The 24,815-nt window shown below is 42.9% G+C and overlaps 1 protein-coding gene across 8 annotated transcripts; it reads left to right on the top strand.

Moving 5' to 3' along the window:
- The first annotated feature begins 1,268 nt into the window (after positions 1 to 1,268).
- On the top strand, positions 1,269 to 17,897 carry U2AF1 (U2 small nuclear RNA auxiliary factor 1). Of its 8 annotated transcripts, none has more exons than XM_038140994.1 (10): positions 1,286 to 1,415; positions 2,234 to 2,770; positions 3,807 to 3,894; positions 4,107 to 4,163; positions 6,661 to 6,727; positions 10,865 to 10,914; positions 11,498 to 11,596; positions 12,748 to 12,881; positions 13,162 to 13,254; positions 14,928 to 17,897. In XM_038140994.1, the coding sequence occupies exons 6-10, from the start codon at positions 10,885 to 10,887 to the stop codon at positions 15,064 to 15,066; spliced, it is 495 nt and encodes a 164-aa protein (XP_037996922.1). In that variant the 5' UTR covers positions 1,286 to 1,415; positions 2,234 to 2,770; positions 3,807 to 3,894; positions 4,107 to 4,163; positions 6,661 to 6,727; positions 10,865 to 10,884; the 3' UTR covers positions 15,067 to 17,897. The 8 variants fall into 8 exon arrangements, with proteins under 8 accessions (XP_037996854.1, XP_037996865.1, XP_037996922.1 ...); XM_038140969.1 differs by lacking the exon at positions 2,234 to 2,770 and adding an exon at positions 7,531 to 7,597 and having other exon boundaries at positions 1,332 to 1,415; XM_038140948.1 differs by lacking the exons at positions 4,107 to 4,163; positions 6,661 to 6,727 and adding an exon at positions 7,531 to 7,597.
- The last annotated feature ends 6,918 nt before the right edge of the window (positions 17,898 to 24,815 follow it).

The following is a 24,815-nucleotide window of genomic DNA, read 5'->3' as shown; positions in this document are numbered from 1 at the left end:
CTTTCCTCTTCTCTTAAAAGCAGCTGCTTCCCTCCTTATTTTTCCTCTCAGCCCTTTTATCACCAAACCAGATCTGGGTGTCACCATTTTGTCCTGGGTTGATGACAGTGGGCCTTAAGAAGGCAGAGCAAAACAGAGGAGGGGTTGGGGCAGCGTTTAACCCAACAGATCTGAGCAATTTGGGGCAGGGAGTAACCCACAATAAATCACTAACCTGAGATTCACAGATAGGTATAAAATAAAAGAAACATGGAAAAAAACTGGCTGCTGTTACCATGCCAGGCAGAGATCCCTTCCCCTGACTCACACCACCACGCAACCCAGCATGCTTCAAATATTGAAAACGTGTCTTGATTCCCCAGGAGAAATGTATTTTGACATATTTCAGCTGAGGGCTTTAACAACAACATTGGAGAAAAAACAGTGCAAGTTTGCTGGAAGGGGCAGGGAGCAGCAGGGAGCAGCAGGGAGCAGCTGAGCTTTACTCCCCTAAAGAGCACAAGAAGAACACAAAGGGCATGGAGCAGTGTCAGGACAACTGTCCCTGTCCTGAGACAGGTCACAGCTCAAACCAAATCAGGAATTGCAGGAGGTGTCAGGCTGGATGGGGCTTGGAGTGGAACCTGGGATAGTGGAAGGTGCTCCAGCAAATGGCAGGGGCTCGGAACGAGATGATCTTTAAGGTCCCTTCCACCCCAAACCATTCCATTGCCCTGTGAACAGGCCAACTGGAGCTGTGAGCTCTGTGGAGTGTATTTATCACTGCTTCACGGAACCGCAAGATATCTGAGATGAATTTTACTCGTCTCACACTGAGCACTCAGTCTCGTTTTCTGAATCAGCAGAGCCAGTGAGTTTATCTCCCGACGTGGTTTTCAGTGATGTACAGTACTGGAATCTCCCACGTGCATTGCTGCTCCATCGCAAAGACTTCAGGTCACTGCGTTCAGCCTTGCAGCTTTCGGCCTGCAATGCCGTGGAACCTCCCAAAACAACCATCAGAAAGAATTTGGTTCTACTCTGCTTTGGATTGAAAAGCAAGTTTGTGGTTTTGTTGAGGTTTTTTTTGTTGTTGTTTTGTTTGTTTGTTTTAATTTAAACCCCTTCAGAACTTGGAAGCCGCGAGACCCGGACAGCCCCGTCCCCTCAGCCCCTGCCGGAGGCGGGATCGAACCCGCGGCCTGGAGATTCCGCCCCCTCCCGGCCCCGCCCCGCCGCCCCTGCGCGCGCGCCGCGGCGGCCCCGCGTGGGGCGCGGGCCCCGCCTCCTCTGCCCCCTCCCCTGCCTTCCCTCAGCGCGGCGTTTCCGGCGCGGTCGCTGTGACGCGGCGGCGGCGCCGGGGCGGTCCGGCGGGCGGGCGGGCGGTGGGAGATGGCGGAGTACCTGGCCTCCATCTTCGGCACCGAGAAGGACAAGTGAGTGGCCCCATTCCCCCGCTCCCCGCGCCGCTCCCGCGGCTGCGGTACCCCCGGGAGGGAGGGGGGAAGCTCGACGGGAGGCCGGAGGCCCGTAGCGCGTTGCGCGGGGACGCGGCCTGTTCCGATCGCGGCGGTCAGCCCCGCTTCCCTTCTCCCTGCCCCTCCTTCCCTGCGGGGGGATCCCCGGCCCGTTTCGCCCATTTCTTCCACTCCCGCCTCGGGGACGCCGCCACGTCCCCCGCCTTTCCCATCCCGCTGGAGCGCGGCGGGAAGAGGGAAGCGAGAGGCGGCCGCGCTCCCCGCTCCCCTCCCCCACCCCCCGCCATCGCCTCCCTCAGGCCCTTCCCCTCCCCCCCCCGCCCCCCCCCCATCCCAGGCGCGCGCCCGGCGGCGCGTGGGTCTCGCGCGTTCCCGCGCGCGCGCCCGGCGGCCCCGCCCACGCGCTTCCCTCCCCCCCCCCCCCCCCCCTCTCCCGGGCCGGGGCCGTTCTCGGGCACTCCCTCCCCATCCCCCCACTTCTTCCTCCTCCTGCTCTTCCTCCTCTCCCTCCCCTCCCCTGGCCGCCATGAGGGTGTGCCGCGCCTCGTGGCGCGCTGCCGCCCTCCCCCGTCCTCCCTCCGCCCTCCCCCCTTCCCCCCGCGGCTGCGCCTTCCTGCCGGGGCCGCTGGGTGCCGGAGCTTCCCGCCGCCTCCTGCCAGAAAGCGCCTCCTCCTCCTCCTGTTCCCCTTTTGTTCGTGTCCCTGAGCCTCGCAGCAGCCTGAGAGCTCCCGCTCTGCTGCAAGGACAGCGACTGGTTATTTCTCCCCCCTCCCCAGGGTGCGGAGGATTTCCCCGACTGCTGCATCCTGATCCTACAGGCTTCTGCCTGCAGCCTTCCACGCGTCCGGGAACGCCTCTAGTTTCTCTGGTTGTTGGAAGCACACACACAAAACCCTCCTAACGAAAATTTGGTCACCACCGGCCTGACCAAACCGGCGTGTTTTTCCACTCGTAAAAATGAAAAGGGGGCATCGATGTGCTGCTGGACTAAATTACTCTTGTCAGCCCCTGGCCGTGGGGCTTCTGCTCTGCTCTGTAGCGCTGCCATTCCCGGAAAGCAGTGTCGGCAGCCTCTCTTTTGAGCTCTGTTACTGTAGCATCCTTTCACACAAAGGAGATACATAGGAATTTAATGCATTACAGTTTCAGAGTTTTAATCAGGCACGAAATTCCCGTGCAGCTCTTGTTTTCTGTTAAAAAAAAAAAAAAAAAAGCAAACGGAACCTTCCAGAAGGTGCTGAAGTTGGAGGCACTATTGGAAATTTTGTAGTTAGGTATTTCTTTTTGTTTCAGGTTAGAGTTCAGAAAAGACAGTAAGTATTTTATCATGCTAAGTGTTTGTTTTCAAAACATAATGAAGAGTGAGCATGTTGCAATTTTACAGTAGAATGCTTTACTAGAGATCAGATGTGCTTTAGTACCTTAATAATTCTCCCCTCCGTGAGTTGATGTTGGTTACACAGGATTGTGGAAAATAATTGGTGTTAATTATGGGAATGATAATTTTTCTTCCAGGAGAATTCTAATATTTCATTTACCCATATATAGCCCATAATAGTTTTCTTGCCCTTCAGAATTTTGCATTTCCCTCTCAAGGTAACTAAACTCCTTGTGGTTTTCTTTCATCGTTCTGTGTGAATTACACCTTTTTGTGGGAGTTTCAGTAGCATTTCTAAACCCAGATCATTATCAAGGTGTCCTGAGCTGGATCATTCAAGAAAAAACTTGTGGTTTAAAACAAAAAGCAGCTTACTCTTAAAATCATTAATTATATTCGTGGAAATGGCTTAACTAAATGGATTTATTTTGCTTATGTGTATTCTTTCTGTAACGTGATTTTCTCTTCCCTGAATTATTTTGGATACTGTGTTGGTAGTAGAGTTACCCTTAGAGTATGACTCGAACAGGTGGTTTATAAAGGTGAGAGAGGTGCAACTGTGTCAGTTTGAAATCACATTTTATTGCCTGGACCCGGGCCTGCATCAGCTCAGCCACAGAGCTCCCAGTGTCGATTTTCAGACCGTTTTTCTTGTTAATTTCCATCCCATCAGCCACTGAAACTGATGTAAAGACAAGACTGGAGAAGCAGAAGAGTAAAACAGAGATCACTTGTGTGTGGTGAATCATGAAGCCACTCTGGGGGAAATTGGTCAGATTCTGGCTGTAAATTAGGGGTAAAAGAAGGAAATTGACAGGTTTGTTGGAATGCTTTCCTGTACAGTTCTGATGTGGGTTTTCTTCTGTGTTACTTATCCACATCAAGATAAAGACATTTAGGGCTTAGGCTTTGTTGCAAATTGATGGTTTCTGTGCCAGTGTGTAACTACCTTATTCATTTTTTTCTTGCAGAGTCAACTGCTCATTTTATTTCAAAATTGGAGCTTGTCGCCATGGAGACAGATGTTCTCGGTTGCACAACAAACCAACATTTAGCCAGGTTTGTTTCCCCTTTTTTCTCTTTCTTGTGGAAATATACTCTGGCTTCTTTAAAACATAGATTCTCAGATACAAGTGAATAATTACCAAGCTCCAGATTAATTAGTTCAGTTCTAGCCCCAGTTTATCTGGGTCTTTGCTTTTTTTTTGGGGGTATTCCATTTACTTCTCCCAGCATTTCTAATTATCTCCTGTCACCCTTAATGGCTGCAGGAAGCGATGCTGTTGTAAGCTTGCCTGTAGTAGAGACCAACCAGTGCTAACCTTCAGGTGAGTGTGCCTTCTCAGTGGTGTTCAGGCACTTAAACCCTCCCAGAGTTCTTAAACCTCAGACAAAGGCAGCTCATTCCACCTGTCCCAAAGGTGGGAACTTCAGCCTTTTATGCATAAAATAGAAGAACGCTAATTAGTGAATAAAAGTGACTCATCTGTCATTACACTTGCTCTCTGAGCCAGGCTCTTAAGTTTCAAGAGTGACTTGCATACTTCCTTTGAATGTGGAAGAAATGGTTAATGAGAGCAACTTGCCTGGTTGCCGAGGGTGAATTGTCAACTGGCATGACAGATTGTTTAGTCTTTGGCTCATGATGTGTGACTGCATGTCTGCCAGAAACAAAAATAAATTTGAAAAGGTGCAGGGAGCGACAGGATTTTCATTGTTGTTATTATCATGAGCTGTACAATAGTCACAAATTACATTCCTGGAGAAATGTATTTTTTTCCTCTTTCTATCAATGCTGATTGTCAAGGCACACAGATGAATTTCTTTGGGAATTTTGTACATGAGCAACAGTGCCTTTGATAGTTACTGCACTTTTCAACTGCAGTAGTTTTAAAACTACAGAGAAACAGTTCACATAACAGCAGAGTCTTCTGCAAGTTCATTTCATCTGCTTAGGAGCAGAGTTGATGAGAAATGTGAGCTGATTCTGGTTTGGGGAGAAATTAGGGAGGGGAGTACTATCCATGTGACAGGTTCAGAGCCAGGATCACCAAGGTAAACTGTGAGTGGGCAGGGGAACTTCTGGGGGAGAATCTCAAGTTTTCTGGTGGATAGGGACTTCCATTACTTAAGCAACAAAAACACCTCTTTGCTTCTGGGATTTTAAAATTCTGTAATGCAGATATCGTATTTCAAATGAGTATTGTCCATTTTCAAAACTATCCCATGTTGCTGACCTACATGGAGCACAAGCTGAAGTGCAGTTGGTTATTAAGAGACCTAAATTTAGGTCATTGACTATGGAAAATATTCCTAAAGCAGAGAGTTTCTACAGTAGTTGTCTTTTAAGTTTAAAAAAAACCAAAAAACCCTACAAAAACCCCCACAACTCTTACATCTTTTTTTAACCAATAAAAGTTGGTTTGCAACTACAGCTTTCTGTCAGAGCAGCCTTCAGCTTTGCTTTAGGCTCTGCTTAGCAATGCCAGCTGAAGCGTGTCAGCAGGGCACATCCCATTCACCCAGGGATGTCTGGGGCTGCACAGCCTCCTACTGGCAGCTGTGCTGTGACATCTCCCAGCTCCCCGGCGCCGTGTGGGGTCTGCAGAAATCCTTATCTGTGTGCAGGTTGACAATCAGCTGTGATAGAAAACAGAGAGGAGATCCTGCTAATGGGAAGTTACCAGCACAATGTTTTAACCTTGTGCAGCTCTCGCTGGTGCAGCTGCTTTACAGAAGAGCTGTGTTAGGAAAGGTCACACAATCCAGGGTGATCAAATTACCCCCATCAGCAGAAACACCCTAACGAGATGCCTGTTCCTGGCACTCTCCGGCTGTAGGCTGAAGCATAGGTAGTTTAAACCTGGGCCACAAAAGCTTTGGTTGGTATGGCTGGACCCATAATAAAACAAGCGTGTGGTTTTAAATGTGATGGTACACTTGTATTTTTTCACATGTTAAATGGGTAGCATATGTAGGTGTGACATTGCTGGTCCTCTGACTTCTTAAAACTCTGAATTCTTACTGTGACTAATAATAATAATGTCTAAGCTAAAGTTACTTGGGGATTGCCATTCATACTGACTAACATTGAGCTTGTGTTTTAAGTAATCAAATCTCAATTTTTGAGCTGCTTACAGTGATATGGACGTTTGGAATTTTTTTGTAATATTAGTTTACTAACTTAAACATGGTTTGTTTTTTCAGACAACTTGATTTTAAGAAGAACGGTACAAATGTAAGGTTTCAAGTCTGCCTGGGCTAATTCTTCAAGTAAAAAGCAGAAGGGCTAAAAGGATATTGTCCTTATTTGAAGGATCGGAAACATGTGAACCTATGATGCTATTATATTATTTAAACAGAAATTCCACCAAGAAAACCCTGATGCACAAAACGAGATGTAGCAGTTGCCTAAAGGCCTTAGGGTCTGGTGTAGCATTTTGGACACTGTGGCATTATCTATTACATGCTGTGCACATAACACTTATTTTTTTTTTCCCCTAGACTTGCAGTAGTGAATCTGGTCTCAAAAGTTTAGGCATCTCCAGAATACCTCGTGTGACATTTTAGGTTGCTGGGCCTCACACCTCCCATTTTGAGGCTGGCTGTTGAGACAAACGCAGCTCTTTCTTGGTGGTTAATTAAAACTGTTTTCATAATATGATGGTCTGGATACAATTTTGGAAGATACTCTGCAAATACAAAAGGAAGTCTTAAGGATAAAATATGACTTTTAGCTGTTTGCAAACAAGTTGTCTCTTTGCAATTGTCTATTATATGCACAGCAGCCAGTAGAATTCCCCTTTTTATTTTTTTTCCCCGCAGACCATCTTGATTCAAAACATCTATCGTAACCCCCAAAACAGTGCACAGACGGCTGACGGCTCACACTGTAAGTCCCACAGTTGGAGAAATTTTTTTAAAGAATGGTGTTAAAGAGCCCACTCCTAATTATGATAAAATAATGTTGGCTTCTGAGCTGCTGACATAAAGCTGTTGCAAACAGGACAAGTGACGGAACTCTTCTTGCGCACAGATCAAGAATTTGTGGAATGTGTGCAATTCTGAGTGCAGAAAGGGCTGCACAAATTGGACTTGATGCAGATTCCCTTTTGTGTTGCAAAGTGAAGCTTGGTTGCTTGGTAACACTGCATTCTTTTGAAAGGGTTAAACTGCAGACATTTCACAAATTCTTGATTAAACACAAAAAAAAAAAAATAAATAGGTATATATGTACGGTAAGTCCCAAAACTGGGTTTTCTTTCATCTTAACTTTTTAGGAAAATGGAGATTTCATGTTATGCTCTAATTATTGTATTACTTCCTTTCCTGGGATTTTGCTACTAAGCAGCCATTCAGCAATACCAAATTAAAATTATTATGTTTGTAATGTGTCTGCTGCATTTGGATACCACCTATTTTCAGAGCTATCTGAAATCATGCAAAACCCCTCTATAGTAATATTGGTGAATGGAGTGAAATTAAGAATACAATAATGGAGTATCATGAGATCTCTATTACTTTACAGTGTTAGGTTGATATAGAAAGGTCACCAGCTAAGTGCAAGTTCTCCTGCTTGGGAGAGAATAACCACCTCTCTTTCAGCACAGACTCGGCTAAAGCGACCCTAAAGGAAACCAGTTTCTTGTTAAAATTATTTTCCATAATATAAAGTTGTTGCGTTTTGTATTTCAGACCATTGCCCTCTTGAACATTTACCGTAACCCTCAAAACTCTTCCCAGTCTGCTGACGGTTTGCGCTGTAAGTTCATACAAGTTCCTTCACTGGTTCCCTGGGCTTGATTGTCAGAGCTCAGTGTCGACTTAAACTGGTCTGCCATTTTAGTTTAACAGATCAAACTGACCACGTTTCGTTACATGTGTTCAAAACAAACACAAAAAAAAACCAAAAACCAAAAAAAAACCCAACTTTTTTTTTGACCCACTATCTTCCTCCCTACTCCCAAAACTATGGGGGAATCTGAATACCAACTTTAATCAAAAAGGGTTAAAATTGTACTTCCCCTGTGAAGCAGTGTTGGTTGCACTGCTTTCTTCCTGTCACCTCTCTCCCTGCCAGTTGCCTGCATCCTAGGAATGGTTTTCTGTATGTTTTGTGCTATCCATTAGGTTCCACTGTCGGAAAGAGCAGGACAGTGACACATTGCCTTCATTCAGAACAAATGTCCTGCTCTGTAAATGTTAAGAGAACTTGAACTGAAACTTTTCAGAATGCATGCATAAATTTGTCCTGGGTTAATGCAGCTTCCATTTAGGGAGCGCACTTTGGAAGAACACACCATGACTGACTAACCCCTTCTGGCAGCTGTCCTTTTTGGATGGGTGCACGCTTAAAATTATTTCCATACTTTGAAAATTCAAATTCTAATGCCATTTGGCATATATACCTAAGACAAGTATTTTTTAAAGTACTTTTGAGGAGGAGAAGGCATTTGAGTATGGTATGAAGTAATTAAATTACTCCTCCTGAGATAGAAATGGGCATAAGCAAACACTCCTCCTGTGAGACTGGCAGCAGTTAATGCCCAGGATTGTTGATCGGCGATTAACTGATTTATCATTGTAATTGAATCATCGATATTAAAATAAGATTTAAAAAAAAAGTTTTAGAACCAAAAAAGGGTCGGTGTTCTTTTCTAACTAATCTTTCTTGTTGAAGTGAGTATTTACTGTGTGGTAATAAAGCTTTGTTTGGCTATTCTTTTTTTTTTCTTTTTTTGACTGTTGGTTTATAGACCAGTTCAGATTAGTTACCAGCATTTGATTAGAAGTGCTCTGTGAATCGGCCACTAACTTAAAAGTCAACACTATCTCTCTTGCTTCTGAAAGGAATAATGGCTCTATTATGTAATTTGTGGTTTTGTCACACAATCAAGCTGGACATGTAAATGAACTGTGTCATTTTGTCTAGATGCTTGACCAGTTCCGTTGGTTTGTAGGCGCTCTCCTTGCAGCTGCTTAGTAGTTAACACTGTTTCAGTAGACCAAAACATTTCTGGTTGGGTGTTTCCACTGTCTCCCTGAACTCTCAATGCGCTGGTAACTAATTTGCACAGAGTTACAGCAGTTTGGTCTGTGGAGCTGTTTAGATTTACAGCTGCAAGAGTCCTGCACAGATCCTCCAGTGTTGTAAATGCTGGTATCCAGCTCTAGTTTGTTGTGACAAGCGAGTAGCTGTGTGCCAGAGCCTGACTGTACCTCCTGGGGTAGAGCTGGAGCTCTGCAAGCAGTAGGTTTGCTGAAACTCCTGGCTCCTTGGTTTTTGATATTTGTCCCTACTTAAGTATTGCATGTATTTTAAATGGATAACTTGGGTAGCTATTTAATGCCTTGTCATTGTTGCTTAACTGTCTTCCTTTCTATTGCCGTCGTAGAGGATTAACCTTAGTTTGGAACAGCAGTAGTTTTTCTGAGTATTTTAATTAGTAATTGGGCTTCTTATGGTTCAGATACCATTAGCCCTGGAATATGGATGTTTGTAAAGCCTGTGCATATGTATACCTCCCACTTTAGAAGGTCATTGAAGTAGTCATTAACTAACTGTTGCCTGTGATATCCTAATTTGACAAAAAAAAAAATTTAGCACTTGTCCACCTGGTAAAAAGTAGTTATTCCCACTGAGGCTCCCAGAGCCCCTGTCTGATACCTTTAGAAACAAAACAAAAAAATCCCTAGGTGTTAGTAAGCTGTTATCAGTGATGTTGGCAGAACCTTGGGAATATAGTTAAGTATTAAACTGCCTAGAATTACTGGTTTAATGTTTGATACTCCTTATTTTGCTATAATGGGAGATAAGAAATTTCTTAAAAGCAAACACGTCTCAAATGCAGAAACTCTGTCAGCCTAAACTATTAACCAAATGCCCCTTAACCTCTTGTGGAGGTGAGCTGGGTGGAAGAACAGGAACTGCAGTTCCAGAGAGCGTGGCTGGTTAATTTTAGAGCCTTTGAAGAAAAATGTAAAGTTTGTCCAAGTGGTAATACTAGCCAAAATTTTTTTCATACCAGCCTGAAAAAGAATAAACTCAGCTTTATTGGCTCAGTTTCTTGTCTTTCACATTCTGTTAACTAAGCCGGTCTGGTTTGTAATTTTAAACACTAGCATATTTTTCTAGCATAAAATGCAGGGTTTGTTGTAAAACTGCTCTGCTTGATCTTAATAAACCACTTAACTGCTGAAGAGCTAATCTAATGGCTTTAATGTATACAGCTTGTTTAAAGTGCTGTAGACTGGAAGAAATAAATGGAACTCATTTTTATACATTTAATGCTTTGAGAAATAAGCCACACTTACGTTGGGTTTTGTAGCAGCGGGCAAGCAGCACTCGTTTTTGAAGTCCAGCTTGTAGCATGAAAATAACAACTGGAATATAAGGCTGGCTTGTCTTGCACTGAAAGGTGTTCTGCAGGACTACAGAAAAATAAAGGGACGCTCAAAGTAGAAAATGGCTCTCTGTTGCAAAGCATTGAGGGCACTGAGAAAAGTGTGTCATTTCAATGATTATTTTCAGCAAATAAAAAAAAATTCTGAGCTATTTTACATTGTGAGCTCTGAAAGTCCAGTAGATACGCTAGAGAAGTAGGCATAAATTTCTGCCTTAAAGTAGAGGAATACTAAATTTTAGTAGTATTTTACGATATGAAATTGTAACAAAGCACTTGCCTTCTGTTTAGGTAAAATTGTTGGTAATTAGAGAGTGGGACTATACATTAAGTTTCAAGTGATATTTCAGAGTAATTCTTTTCCCCTTTAAATTTGTGGCATACAACTTTGGCTCTGATTAAAACTTACTTTGATTTGATCATACCAATGTAATATTTTGACAGATACTTTGGGGACTCAAAGCTCTTCACACATCCTTATTTTGCAATATTCCTGTTAGTTAGCTCCATGCTATATGGTGTCTCTCATGCTCCAGATGGCCTCTCTAGATTGTTTTGTAGTTTGATCAAAATCTCCCCTTCCTGCTTGGCAGGCTCTAATCGATCTGACTCTTTGACTTTTGCAGGTGCTGTGAGCGATGTTGAGATGCAGGAACATTATGATGAGTTCTTTGAGGTATGTAAAGGTGCATTACAGCATCCCTGGATTTGTCACCACAGATAATTAAATGGGTGTAGTGGATAGCACAGATAGATTCAGGAAAAAAACCAACTTATTTCCTTGGGTGTTCCTATAAAACATACAGCTTTGTATTAAATATTTCCTGGTGTAACCATTGGTTAGTTTGACCTTAATTGGAGTGCTTGAAATAGTCTTTGTTCAACATCAACAGCTTAAGTGACATAGCATTTTGATTGTATAATCTCCATTTTTATAAATGTTACATATTCTTAATTATTTGTATAAAAACAAAGTACCTGAAGCTGGCATCAGGGTTTCTGTGTTGTGTTTTCAGTGCATCCTGTGTATTCTGTAAATGCTGTGTGTGTTTTCCATAGGTTTTACTCGTATCTTGGTAGTGCTGTGCTTACAGATGGCCAAGAAAGTATTCATTTTAAACCCCAAAATGTTAAAATAATCAAGTGGTCTTGCTTTTTTCCAAGGAAGGTCTTTCTTAGACTTACTTAGAGGTAGATGCAATATTTCTGTACTTACAAGTAACGTGCTGCAAACTTGTGCTGGGTTGCTTTGTGCTTAGGAGGTCTTCACAGAAATGGAGGAGAAGTACGGCGAAGTTGAGGAGATGAACGTTTGTGATAACCTTGGAGATCATCTAGTTGGAAATGTATACGTAAAGGTAGGATGAAGAGATGTTCATGCAGTCAGGAGGGGTGGTGGTCATTGGTTTAGAATTTGAAAAACTACTGTGTGATTGTAGATTTCATTTTGCTCTTCAGGAAAGCTCTTCAGTATATAAGCTACTCTCCAACTTCACAATTTAGAGTAAAAATGTTAAAGGAATCCAAAAGAAGCTTGAGAAGCTTTCTTGAAAGTCAAAATACATGTAACTTTTAGAAACATTAATTTTTTGTTTATTTTACATAGTTATAAGCAGTCACCACTACTGGACTGTTTAGTTTGGCAGGGTTAATGTGGGCTCTGTCTTAGCATCATGCTGTCCTTTAAGCACATCAGTGTCAGAGAGGTTTTATATGCCACAGGAGCAATAATTTTCTAACTTCCCAGTTAAACACCATATATGTGACCATGTTAGATTTGGCAGTAGCTCGGTGGTTCAAGGTGCTAACTGGAGCACTTAGGTTTAACTTTAAAAAGTCATTGGTATCTCTTGAATAATGAGTACAAAGTTGTCACCTGCAGAAATTTTACTGTGTGTTCACAGTGCGGGGGAGGTGTGAGAGAGTTCCTTGGAATATTTTGGCAATACTTTCCCTCAGCTGGAAAGTATTTTCACACCTGGAATTCTTGACTGTGTATGTCATAATCAGAAAAAAAAAAGTTGTTTAAAAAAAATTAGCTGTGAAAAGGCATTTCAAATTTAAATTTTACACTCATCATAAAACAGGATCTGTTTTTTGTAAACTCTCATTTAAATGAATGCGAGCTCCAGTTTTTATATAAATTTCGCTTAAATGTTTGAAAAAATGCATTACATCAGGAATATGTTGCTCCAGAAAGTATTTGTAAGCATTCTCTTGGTTCAAAGCTGTACTAAGGAAACACAGTATCTTGTATTGACTAACTTTCCCACTTGAAAGACCAAACAGAGCATAATGAAGAGGAAAATCAATGTTTTGATTAGCCCTTGAGTCCCAGCTAATGAAAAGCTGACATATTTACCCTTGATTTGATGGACTGTCCAAGAAATCTGAAGTAGCTTCTAATTTCATTACGAGAACCCTGAGCCTCAGATATCACACAACTGATTTGGTAGGAATCTTTTATCTCCTCCTGTTGCTTCTCTGAAAAGGCTGGTTTTGCTTTCAGTTCCGCCGTGAAGAAGATGCCGAGAAGGCCGTGATCGACCTGAACAATCGCTGGTTTAACGGGCAGCCCATCCATGCCGAGCTCTCCCCTGTGACTGACTTCAGAGAGGCCTGCTGCCGTCAATACGAGATGGGGTAAAGCAGGGCCTTCTCTTGCCTTTGACAGCGGGGAGGGAGGGCGCTTGGCTCTGGATTTCATGTAGCTGAGTGCAGGAAGAAAACCACTTCAGGGACCAGTAGTGTGGAGGACTGCAGTGAACCTCTTGACTGCTGCCATCTTTTGGGGGTTTTCTCCTAGAAGTGCGGCAGTGTCAGTAAACAATGCTCGTAATATACTGTGTTTAGTATCAGAGGTGTTGATGTCTTAGCAGGTGGAGCTGGGAGGTCTAACTGTGCCTCTTGAATTCTGTTTCAGAGAGTGTACACGAGGAGGTTTCTGCAACTTTATGCATTTGAAGCCCATTTCTCGAGAGTTAAGGCGCGAGTTGTATGGGCGGCGTCGTAAAAAGTAAGTTTGTTTTTAAATGCTACTAAAACAAGTAATTTAAGGATCAGTTGCTGAAAAAATCTGAAGGCAAATCTTTAAACTTGTGCCAAGCGCTCTTGTTTTTTCTGACGCGTTTCTGACACGTGCCAAAGGGCATCAAGTCAAGCTGGCAAGTGGCCAGTTTCCAACAAAGGATTAGGGCTCTAAAAATATGGTGCTTCTTGCTCTGCAGTGCTGTGGATTCTGAAGGTTGGTGTGGAAGGCAGGGTTCAAGGAGAAGACTCACTGAGTTACTGAAGACATAGGCCTACCTGTTCATATCTCCAAATTCTAAAGTGTACAGATGGACATGACTTGGGAGAAGTTGCTTTATGCTTCTTCTGTTATATTTTCTTCTAAATGTGTTTGCTCATGGCCTTTGTTAGATGCAGGCTACTTGGCCAATGGGCATTTTTGGTAGCAGATAGGCAGCTTTCAGCATTCTGTGCAGTCAAGCATATCTGTGGATTGTACTCAGGACCCAGCCTTATTTGCCTTAACTGTTAGTGGTGAAATGTTGTAGCTGGTATTCTTTTCTTACTGTTAATACCAGCCAGTCACTGTATGGAGCTCGCTTTTAGCTTCACAGTGTGTCCCTCGATAGGAATTCCCAGTAGGAGAAAGGAGAAGTAATTTCACTTAATGGTAGAAAATAATTGATAAAGACATTTTATTATGTATTAAATTATTCATTTATTGAGGTACCTTGCAGAAAGGCTTTTACCACTGCTGTTGCTATGATGGTTCACTTGGAACTGGATTCAATCTGGTTGCATTTAAGACCTTGTTATTTGGAATAGGCCTATAAAATTTTTGATCTTGCTTTTTTATAGAGTATGATTTTTGTAGATTTCTGTCAATCACACAAGGAGCCTGGGATTGTGAACATGTTTCTCCTGTAAACATCTCTTAATTGCCAGTGTTTCAGAATCTGAGGATGATTTTAACTTCGGAAAATACAGATTGTGTTGCTTAGCCACATGTATTTGTGGCTAAGTACATTTTTCATACATTTGAATGCTTTATGAAAAAGACCAAGTGTGTTTTTTATAGTAACCTTTTGGTCACTGTTACAGATCTGGAACTCTCAGGTTCAGTAATGCTGATTGGTAGTCGCTGTGATAGCAGTATGTTCTGGGTGGTTTTAGCTCCCTTCCTGGATTTATCAACCTAAGAGGCAGGGAAGATGATTTGGCAGTGCTCGTGTCCTGGGGGGGTAGAAATCATGTAGAGAGAGCAATAACAGAGAACTGGATTGTAATTGCTAATTAATGCAATTGATTTAATACAAGTGGACTTAGAAGCAGCTGTAGGCTTTTGGTGTGTGTTGCTAGGAGCTATTCCTGTCTGCCAAAGCAGGTGTCCCCTTCTCCTGCTTTAAATAACAGCAGTGTCACCGTGTCTCTCCTTAGGGTTTGCACATCCATTGTAAGAGGTGACTGCAGGGAGTTCTTGTACCTGTTTGTGCTGACTCCCAGCATGAAATTTGGGCAGTTTGCAAATACATTGGGCTTTGCAGCCCAAGTGCCAATTAACCAATCCTTCTAATGACACGCCGCCTTTCTTCTCCCTCATCACTCCCATTGTTAATTACGTGTTCTGTAAGTAAATCCCTGCCTGGATGAAACAATAAAATGTCCAAACTCTCTTTGAAGGCATCGATCCAGGTCGAGGTCCCGTGAACGCCGGTCTAGATCCAGAGATCGCGGCCGTGGAGGCGGAGGAGGAGGAGGAGGCGGCCGCGAGCGGGACAGGAGGCGGTCAAGGGATCGTGAACGATCCGGTCGATTCTGAGCCATGCCATTTTTACTGTATGTCTGCTAGAAAGTGTTGTAGTTTGACCAAACAAGTTCATAATGACATTTTTTTTAAAGATGGGCTTCTGAATAAAAAATTTGTAGTGATACAGTATTCTTTGTGTAACTTGTTTCTTGTGGGGGGAGTCTTTTTAACTGTCATTCCTCTATCTTGACAAATACCTGGATAAGTCTGCCTGAGGGAAAGGTGGTAAATGTATTGGAGGAGCGCCAGTTCTGGTTTGGGTTTTTTTTTAATTTTATTCGGGTATAATTTGAACTGTTGATGAAAATGTGTGTGTATATAATATAAAATATTATATACATAGTAAAAATAATATACTGCTTAAGAAACAGTTACTCACATAAGTTTCCCTTTTCTGCTATGCTGTCTGCTTACTTAGGTTAGTTTAGGCACATTTAAGAGGAAGGCTGTGCGAAATGCATTTATTTACTGAGTAGAAACGCTTAGTTACAAAAATGTATGTTTGTTTGTTACCAGAAGTCTGTGCTCTGTCTATCAATGTGACTGTGGCATTTACAATAAATCCAATTTCTTGGTGTAAAATCTAAAGCCTATTTTCTAAGCACTCTGGAGTAGTTGAGTTGCTACTCCTGGCTGCCTATTTTCTAAGCACTCTGGCATAGTTGAGTGGCTGCTCCTGGCTGTGCCAGAGTTCATAGTTCAGGTTTTTATAATTCTTGACTAAACTCCTTTCTTTAGCTGGAAAGAAAGTTGCCTTGTGCAGTGTGGAAAAAGATAATATTTTTATTGCAATGATTCATAATAGGCAGGTGAGGTTTTTATGAAAAAAAAACCACCAAAATTATGCTCCATGCGACATAATAGAGAAATGCTATTGAAGGAAATGCAAGGATCAAATTTCTTAACAGACTTTTTTATTTCTAATCTATGCTCTCTCACCTGTCATTTAATAAAAAGCATTTTGTCAGCATTCAAGGTGATAGATAACTAATTGGATGCTAGTGGAAAATAAATCTTATTTCCACCTTTCTGATAGTCTGGAGCGTGATGAAAGCTAATGGACAGATGGCAGTTCCTTCACAAATACTTTTTTTTTTTTGATCTTGAATTGCTCAATCACTGAACATTGTAGGTTGTGTCCCAAAGCATTAAAGCTCCAGTGGAAATATTGGCATTCTGAGAGACAGTTTGTACAATGGTTGACTTGCAGTTTCACCTCATTCATGTCTGCTTTTATTCAAAGTGTAACATAGCAAGAAGTTTTGGCCATTGATCATATTTCTGCAAAATGGAACTGTGTGTACACAAAGCTACGCAACAAAACACCGCTTTCCAGTGGGGGAGAGAATGTGCTAGAGCTTCCTTCGTTCTGAGCCAGATTGCTAAATGATAATTCTGCTCCTTGGTGATTCTTTTTTAAAAATGGAAATAGGATACGGATGCATCACATAGTCGGGTGATTAACAAACCAGCTTCTTTCTGCCTCAAGTATAAAACCATTTTTCTTACTGGAACTTGGAAAACAAAACAATATCAAAAAAAGAGCTTTTCTAAATTAATCTGCTTTGCTTCTTAAACTAAATTTTTGCACCAGTTCAATTTGAATTTTTTTTGCTCCCACTGGATGGTTTGGCTAACCAGACTTTGGAACTTTTGGTGTGCCAGGACCCTTTTTGAAGAAATATCACTCAAGCAGTGAAGCCCATCTCCACATGATGTTTTGTTGTAAGTACATAAATCAAATGATGCTTTGCTGGAAGAAACTGAGCAGTGCCTGCCATTAAATGACTGAGATGAAATGTATTTCTGCTGGGCATTAGGAATTTCACGTTGCTAATTTAGTTCTTAGAGTTTACAGGATATTAATCCAGTTCCATATTTCTCTTAAGTGAGATTCAGGATTATTGGTGAGCTAATTTAAATCTCAAACTACAAAAGGTGAGGATAGTTTTTGGTTTTTAAACAGCATCTAATACATTGTGGATAGTTTTTAAAAGGTTTAAGATTTGCTCTATAAAGCTAGTTTAAAAGTTAGTTGTTCTACAAAGTTAGTTTAAAACAAGTAAAAATGTGTCCCTGTAATGGCTTTAATCTGTTAATCTAAATCCTGTTTCACTGCAGGTATATTTTTGCATGAACAGATAGTGGAGGGTGGATTTTTCTGTCTCCCCTATTACAATTTTACTGAAGAAAGCATTCTAGAATTCTACCAAATGTATAATTTTGTGATCTGATTGCACGGCTGCCTAAAAATCCCCCAATTAACTGGAATATGTTGGAATGGGCAATGAAAGCAGTGGATTTTATGGGATACTCCAATGGGTGCCTAGTGACAGCATTCAGCACATAAACTCAGCTCATGACATACCTTGTTAGGCTCTCCTTTTGAGACTGTGCTACCAGTAAAATTCATCAAATCTGAAATTTAAACTGCACCAGTTTGGTTAAACATTTACACCTGACAGACCCAAGTGTTGGTTCACCAATACAAACCAAGTGGAAATCCTACCTCCCCCTTCTCTTGTTGCCCACAATGTCTTTTAAGATTTGTTTTTCCCCCTCCTCCCCAAGGTTCTTCTCAAATATTTCATTGTTGACTCTTCTGTTGAACAGTGGATCTTAATTTATGGAATTCCTTTACCTCAAATAAGTGACAGCATACAGGATTTTCTGAAGTCTGAGTCAATTAGGTTGAAACTGTTAATCCCAAGTGGCTTTCTCTTTGTATTTGGCTCTTATTCTGTGAAAATGCTGCTTGTCCATGAATATGATGTATGTTGAGACTGTAAAACCAAATGGAGAAAACTTGTTCAAAATAAAGCCTTTTTTTTATAAGAATCTGACAAAAATTATCCCTTTCCTTTAGATTGGATGCCGCTCTCTAAATATCTAGTGAGGACATAGACTAAAGTTTCAAATTCTTATATCTTAAACTATTTTTTTAGCCGTTCTTTGCCTTCTGTTTTTCAGAGCTGGTGAAGCATCTCTTCAGCTGAAACAACCCCAGGCTCTCCATATTTACATGATCGAGTTGGATTTTTAAGAGTGCATCTTGGGGTTAGGAGTTGGGGAGGGTTGGTTTGGGTTCTTTCAATTGATGAAGCTTTTGGTTAGGCTGTTAAGGTGAGGAAGAGCCTGCAGATTTCTGTTGTGGTGGTGTGCAGAGGACAAGAAAGCTCATTTTTACAGAAGGAATGTGTTCAATTGAAAAACTAGGTAATCAAAGGGGGTCGTGGCATTTTAAAGATGATTCTTCCTGGCGTTGCACCATTCAGGCTGCAAAATTTTGGGTGCTAACAATTGTACATCAGCACCTTAAACTGAATCTGTTGTCCTTAATACGTTAGAAGTGAAACTGCTTTCGTGGCAGCTGGGGAGGCTGTGGGTAAATAATTTCATCCTCCAGACACTGCTCTACTGAAGAGTCCCTAAAAACAGTCCTGGTCAGGAGAAGTTGCAGCTGAAAAGCAGAGTTGGGCTGGTGTTTTCTTTTTAGCTGGTAAGGAAGTAATGGCTGAGTGGCAAGGCTGTCACAGAGGAGAATATTTGTAGCTGAATTTATCACTTACTGCAAGGCTGGAGCTGAGCTGTGTTACTGTACAGTCTTACCCTGGAGCAAATGGATTTCAGTTTTAAAAAAAATACCAAAATTACATTCAGATGTCTGTAGGAAAAAATTAATGTGTCTCCACATTGAATTGATGCGTGATGCTTTCTAAAGCTATCCACAAGTATTTCAGAATTCATCCAATTCACTGTTTTTTTTTTTTTATGAAGCATAGAATAATCTGAGTTAGAAGGGACCTTAATGACCAACCCCCATCATGGGCAGGGACACTTTCCACTAGACCAGGTTGCTCAGAGCCCCTTCCAGCCTGGTCTTGAACACTTCCAGGGGCAGGGAGTGCACAACTTTCTGGGCAACCCGTGTGGCCCTGTCAGTGGTGAAAGTGTCTCCAAATTGTTCTTACATTTTGTGATTTTCATTGTGTTAAAGGCACTTGTATAGAAAATTCAGCAAATCTCCTCAGCTATGTAGACAGTCCCTCCTTGTCAGCAATATGCTCATCAGCCAAAATCTTCTGATCCCGTTAACCCTTCACGTTTCATTTTTCACAAAATTAGAACCTTAGCAAGAAGGGCCACGAGCAAGAGGCCAGCACAGTCCCACCCTGCAGTCCTGTGGTTCTCCAGCAGCAGACCTGCCTTAGCAGCTCCCTGTTTCCCAGCTGATGCTTTCTGCCAGGAGTGGCGTTAATTCAATTGATCTCAAGTTTCAACTGTAAATTGGATGTGTGGGATCGGGTGCAAGGGCGGCAGCCAAGAGCCCAGGTCAGCTGCCAGCAGCCTGGCTCCGGTAGCCAGCGGCTCCTTTGAGGTATCAAAGGCAGGAGGGGGCAGGGTGTGCTTATCTCTGATTATCTCTGACTGTTCAGATGCAAGCAACTGCTTCTTGGTGCTCTGCTGAGGATCGGGTTGGTACTTCTGCATAATTTGTGTTGTTTGGGTGTTTGCTTTCCACGAGATTGTTTTTACAGGACAACTGATGAAGTGGTGGGATGTGAGTGAGGGGTGGGCAGCAGCTTGTGCGTGTGATCCAAGTGCCTTAGCAGCATTCTTCCAGCTGTTCTCCCTAGGAAGGATAAATACTGTGATCCAGAGGTTCCTTTGGGACAAACCTGTGTGTTAATGACAGACGTCTGCAGAACACTGTTTTCCCAAGCACTGCAGGGCTCTTCTAGCTCTGCACTTCCACAACTGCAAGTGTAGTTAAGTCTGGAGGGAAAAAAAATTTAGTTTCTGCTCTGGTTGAGCAGCGAGACAAAGTGGGGTGAAAGGCAGCAGGCAGCAGTGGAGTCTCCCTGCCTCCTTGTTTTTCAGGGAAAAGCCTTTCGTCTGCCAGGCTGAGGCCTGCTGTGCTTTTGCCAGCACCCGGCTTCATTTCAAGTCTTGCTACCTATTCAGCTGAATATTGGATGTGTTTCAGATCCTTCTCACTGTCTTCCTGGAGCTGTCTGGGATTCTGGCCAGGCAGAGGAAGGGAGGGAAGGAGCTGCTCCCACTGCAGGCTCTGCACCAGCCTGCTCCTGGGCCTGGGGGCTGGGGGAAGAGCCAAGGGGAGCCCTGCTCCTCCCTTCTCTGCCACCCATTTCCTTGAGAGCTAATGCTGCTCCTGCCTATAGAGAAATGAGAGAGAACCTCACTGATCAAAACAGTCCTGCATCTTCCATCATCCTTTTTCCTTCCTTTTCAGTGACCATGCAAAATGTTTGCTCCTGTGTTGTAGGAAAAAAGTCCTGGAGAGAGGAGGTGATAAAGGGACTCTAGGCAGGACACGAGGAACTGATTTCTGGACGAAGCACTTGTGGAGAGTGAGCAGTCAGCCCTTACTGCCTTGTGGATTGCATGCAACATTAATTATTGCAATGCTGGACTGAAGATGGGCGAGGGAAATTCCAAAGTCTCACCAGAATTTCACCAAGTAACAGTCTCGTGAATGTCTGGGCCATTTTTTTCATTCTGCAAGGGTTTAACTTGTTATATTTTACCCTTTCATGACCACAATAAAGAGACATTAAATTGCCTTCCTTGCTCAGCCTCTAAGGAGGCCAGTCTTTGGTCTTTTGAACAGCCCTGGGATTCTCAAGCACATGTGTGGTGGCAGCTGTTACACCTCACCAAAAAAACATCTTCAGCAAAGGGAATAGGCCTGCAGTGCAGAGCAAGCAGCAAATTACATTATTTCCCCTTGTAGTACTTGTAGCTGATTTGAGCAAGGTTTCTGAGAGTCTGTTTTCTCTTCTCTGACAACTTCACTTCTTTCACTCTTTACTCCGGGCCCGTATTTCTCTCTACAACTTCTCGTGTTCCCCAGGCCACGTCACACATGGGCCACGTCATTCCAGGTGGGACAAGGTACCTCCCCAGGCACATGGGTGCTGGGAGCGCCATGTGTCCTGCAGGCTGGATCCCTGTTTGCTTAACCCTGTATGATGTTTGCTTTTTACACAACAGCAGGGCCTTGTTGACTCACGTTGAGCCTGCCTGGCACTGTAGTCGTCCCTTCCACTCCACACAATTCCTGTCCAGGTAATGGCCACTCAAGCAGATTATTCCTCCTGCCTGGCTGCAAAATTTAGCACTTGCCCTTATCGGCCACCTTCCTATTTCACTTTCTTTCCTTATTTTTCCGTCTGCCGAAGATCATTTGAAATATGGTTCTGTCCAAATTGTGGCTTATCCCATGCAGTTAAAATAAGGAGTGATCCTTTTTGGGCGGTGCTTTCCTCCCTTTGCATAAAAACATTTCCATGAACTTGTGCAATAGGCTTCTGCTCTCCCTTCCCAAAAGAGCTCTGGGGATCACCAAAACTCCATTGGCTCTTTTGGCGACTTCAGTTGCTGCTCACAAAAAGCCTCCTCCACTTGATCTCCTCCTTCGGTGGTCTTGCCACAACAGCATTTACCTTTTTCTCCCCCTCTCTTTGATCACTGACTGGGCTTCTCCAAGGGGTTCCTCTTCTTGACCTTTCAGTCTTCAGCATGTCTGCTCGTCACTGATACAACAAACATCATTCTCTGCTTGCCATTCCTAAACGAGCTGTTTGTTTCCATGTTAATATTCCAGCTGCTGTCACTTCACTGCTAGGCTGATCACATCATAATTTTGCTTTTATACCAACCCTCGCTGCAGCTCCTCTTGTCCCTTGCAAGAGAAAAAAACCCAATCACTGCCAGATCTCAGGAAATTGATTAAGTGGCTCTCCTTATGAAATTGGTGCTGATTTATGAGAATTATTCTCAAAGCTGGGATGAGGAATAATCTGTGTCCCACTGATTGGGCTAAGCCCTAATGCAGCAAATTCCTGGTGTGTATTCATTCCCAGGCACCATGATTGATTTTAATGGCTTCAGTGCCAATTGGTGTTGGTGTTGCTGTGGAGATCTTTTAAATCAGTTTATTATGTACACCAAAACTCCCTTGTAGTAGAGGGAGACTTTCCAGAAGAGCATGTAGTGACAGGACAATGGGGAATGGCCTTAAGCTGGAAGAAGGCAGGACTAGATTGGATATTAGGAAGAAATTGTTCCCTGTGAGGTGGGCAGGCCCTGGCACAGGGTGCCCAGAGAAGCTGGGGCTGCCCCTGGATCCCTGGAAGTGTCCAAGGCCTGGCTGTTTGGGGCTCTGGACCACCTGGGATAGTGGAAGGTGTCCCTGCACATGGAAGGGAGGTTGGAACTAAGACTTTCTTTAAGGTCCCTTCCAACCCAAACCATTCTTCACCTGGCTGCTGCCTTGGTGAAGGAAAGGGAATCTTGAGTGCAGAGCTGTGCTGCAATTACAAATCCCTGTAATTTGCCTCACACATCATGTTTAGATAGTTTCCAACACGCTTGGAGCTGTCACTTGGCCTTGCAAGTTTCTCTGAGGTGCCTGTCTGACATCTCTCAGGATCTGGCACATCCATCTGTGCTGGCACTTCCATACCTCGATGCCCATCTGCTGAAGTTGCAGTGGTTGCTGCAAGGCTGGCACTTCTTCAGGCACAACAGCTGACTCAGGGCCTCTTCTCCAGTCCCTCCTGAAAGGCATGAAAGGTACGGATATCCCTCCTTGGCTGCTCCAGTAGTTTCGCATAAGAAGCATTCACAGAAGTGATACAAAGCTTCTGTGTAATTAACAATCTGTTTTAACCACTAAAAAGCTGCACACACCTCTGCGAAAAACACGTTAAAGGCAAAAGAAACCCAAAAACTCTTTTTTTTTTCCTTTCCAGGCAGCAAAGAGGTAACACCTCTTGCTGTTGCAAGCAAAACTGAGCTTAGAGAAAAACCCATGTTAAGTGAAGTGCCTTTAAATGCCATAACAGCATTTACTGATGGCTCCAGGAAAACACACAAATCAGTAATAACATGACATGGCCAAACAACTAAAACATGGGAATCAGACATTCAAACAGTCAAAGGTTCTCCTCAAACTGTCGAAGTAGCAGCAGTAGTTAGAGCATTTCAGCTATTTCAGGAGCCTTTCAATCTAATTATAGATTCTGCTTATGCAGCTAATGTAGCTAAAAGAATAGAAGGATCAGTCTTAAAGGATGTTAAGACATCCTCAACCAGAAAATCTTAAATTAACAAACCAAAACCACTACAGCTACAATTGCAGTTTGTCAGTGCTTGCAGTCCTTCTGTTCCAAATATTGGTGGATTTTTGTATAGCTTTGCCTCACATGTGCCCTGGCATTCTCTGAGACCCAAATCAAGGGCCAGGCCTCCTTAACATCACCATTTTCACACTCTGTGCCATCCCATAATTTATCTGCACCAGATGAAAGCCACAATCTTATTCCACGTGTTTTTCCAACTGATGGTTTACCAGTGGGGCTACTGATTACTTGTGCAAATGTCATTTTATAGCATATTTCAGATGTAGTTAACAAAGCAAACTATGATTTAGAGTAAATAATTGTTCTGTTTAAGAACACTGTTTTCTAGTAAACTCTCCTGCAGCAAAATTAGAATATGGAGGGTAGGGAAAAACCAGTGTCATTTCAGTCAGAAATCGTATTTTGATGATCCTTGGGGGTCCCTTAAACTCAGAATTTTCTGTGACTCTCTGATTCTGTAATTTGTCATTGATGTGGATGTTTCTCTGCAAGTTGTGAATTTTTAACAATGTAATGAGACAGCTGCTTCAGTGTATTTATGGCAAATATAAAATATCTGGCTCTTCTCTTGATTTGTTTTTAGTTGCTCAGTGTTTTTCCTGAATTTTTTTTCATAAATTCCACCCCACGTTCTAATCATGGTCCATTTTCTTACCAGAGAGACAGACCCTTGACTTTTTAATGCTGAAACTGGTCCCTCAGCTTTAGAGCAGTCACATCCAGTTGGAAAGTCTTTTCTGTCACTTTTACCACTTGATTAAAACATCCTATTCCTTATTTTTCCTATTTCTACAGCATGCAATATTCTCCAAATGGCTCTATATACCATGTGCAGATGGAGACATACAGCTGTCTCAACCCCTTCAGTGGCCTGAAACACATGGAACACTTCAGGGTGAATCTCATGTCCTAAAATAAACTACCTTGAACTGCTTTTCTCTGTATTGGTACTTTTTATAGATACAGAAGAAATTGCTGCTTGGACTTTCCAGAGCCACAGGCTGCATTCCTGAGGACCTTCTCTTTGCTAAGGCCTTTCAGGATCTGCTTTCATGCAAGGATTTCTGTGGTTTCGTTTGTTTGGTTTGGTTTTTTAAACTTTCTGAATAACCTGGAGCAACTTTTTAAGAGTTACTGTGAGATGATTTGCATGGAGTGTATCAAATTCACCTGCAGCCTGTGTTCTACACCATCGAGCCCTGTTCACAACAGTGAGGATGCAGCTGTTGAGGCACTGAGCTGTTCCCCAGGTCAATAACTCATGGTCACATTCTCAGAATGGCCTTAGGGCTGAAGGAAGGTAGGGTTTCAATACATATTTGGAAGAAATTCTTTACTGTGAGGGTGGTGAGGATCTGGCACAGGTTTCCTGAAGGTGTGGCTGTCCCTGGATCCCTGGAAGTGTGTAAGACCAGGCTGGATGTGGCTCTGATCAGCCTGCTCTAGTGGAAGGTGTCCCTGCCCATGACAGGGGGTTGGAACAGGATGGTCATTAAGGTCCCTTCCAACCCAAACCATTCCATGATTTGCCAGGCTCCCTGCCCTGAGATGGGCATTTCTAGGGCTGCCTGCACCTCTCTCCCATCTTGCTGA

Source organism: Motacilla alba, chromosome 1 (genome assembly GCF_015832195.1).
Source record: "Motacilla alba alba isolate MOTALB_02 chromosome 1, Motacilla_alba_V1.0_pri, whole genome shotgun sequence".
Taxonomy (NCBI): Eukaryota; Metazoa; Chordata; class Aves; order Passeriformes; family Motacillidae; genus Motacilla; species Motacilla alba.
This window is presented reverse-complemented; position numbering and strand designations above follow the sequence as displayed.

What these genes read in the sequence shown, in the direction of transcription:
- U2AF1 (XM_038140926.1), top strand. Translation starts at nt 1,372, where the DNA reads ATGGCGGAGTACCTGGCCTCCATCTTCGGCACCGAGAAGGACAA. An exon ending in ATTATGATGAGTTCTTTGAG is followed by an intron (nt 10,915 to 11,497) that starts GTATGTAAAGGT and finishes CTTTGTGCTTAG; the next exon opens with GAGGTCTTCACAGAAATGGA. An exon ending in TGCCGTCAATACGAGATGGG is followed by an intron (nt 12,882 to 13,161) that starts GTAAAGCAGGGC and finishes ATTCTGTTTCAG; the next exon opens with AGAGTGTACACGAGGAGGTT.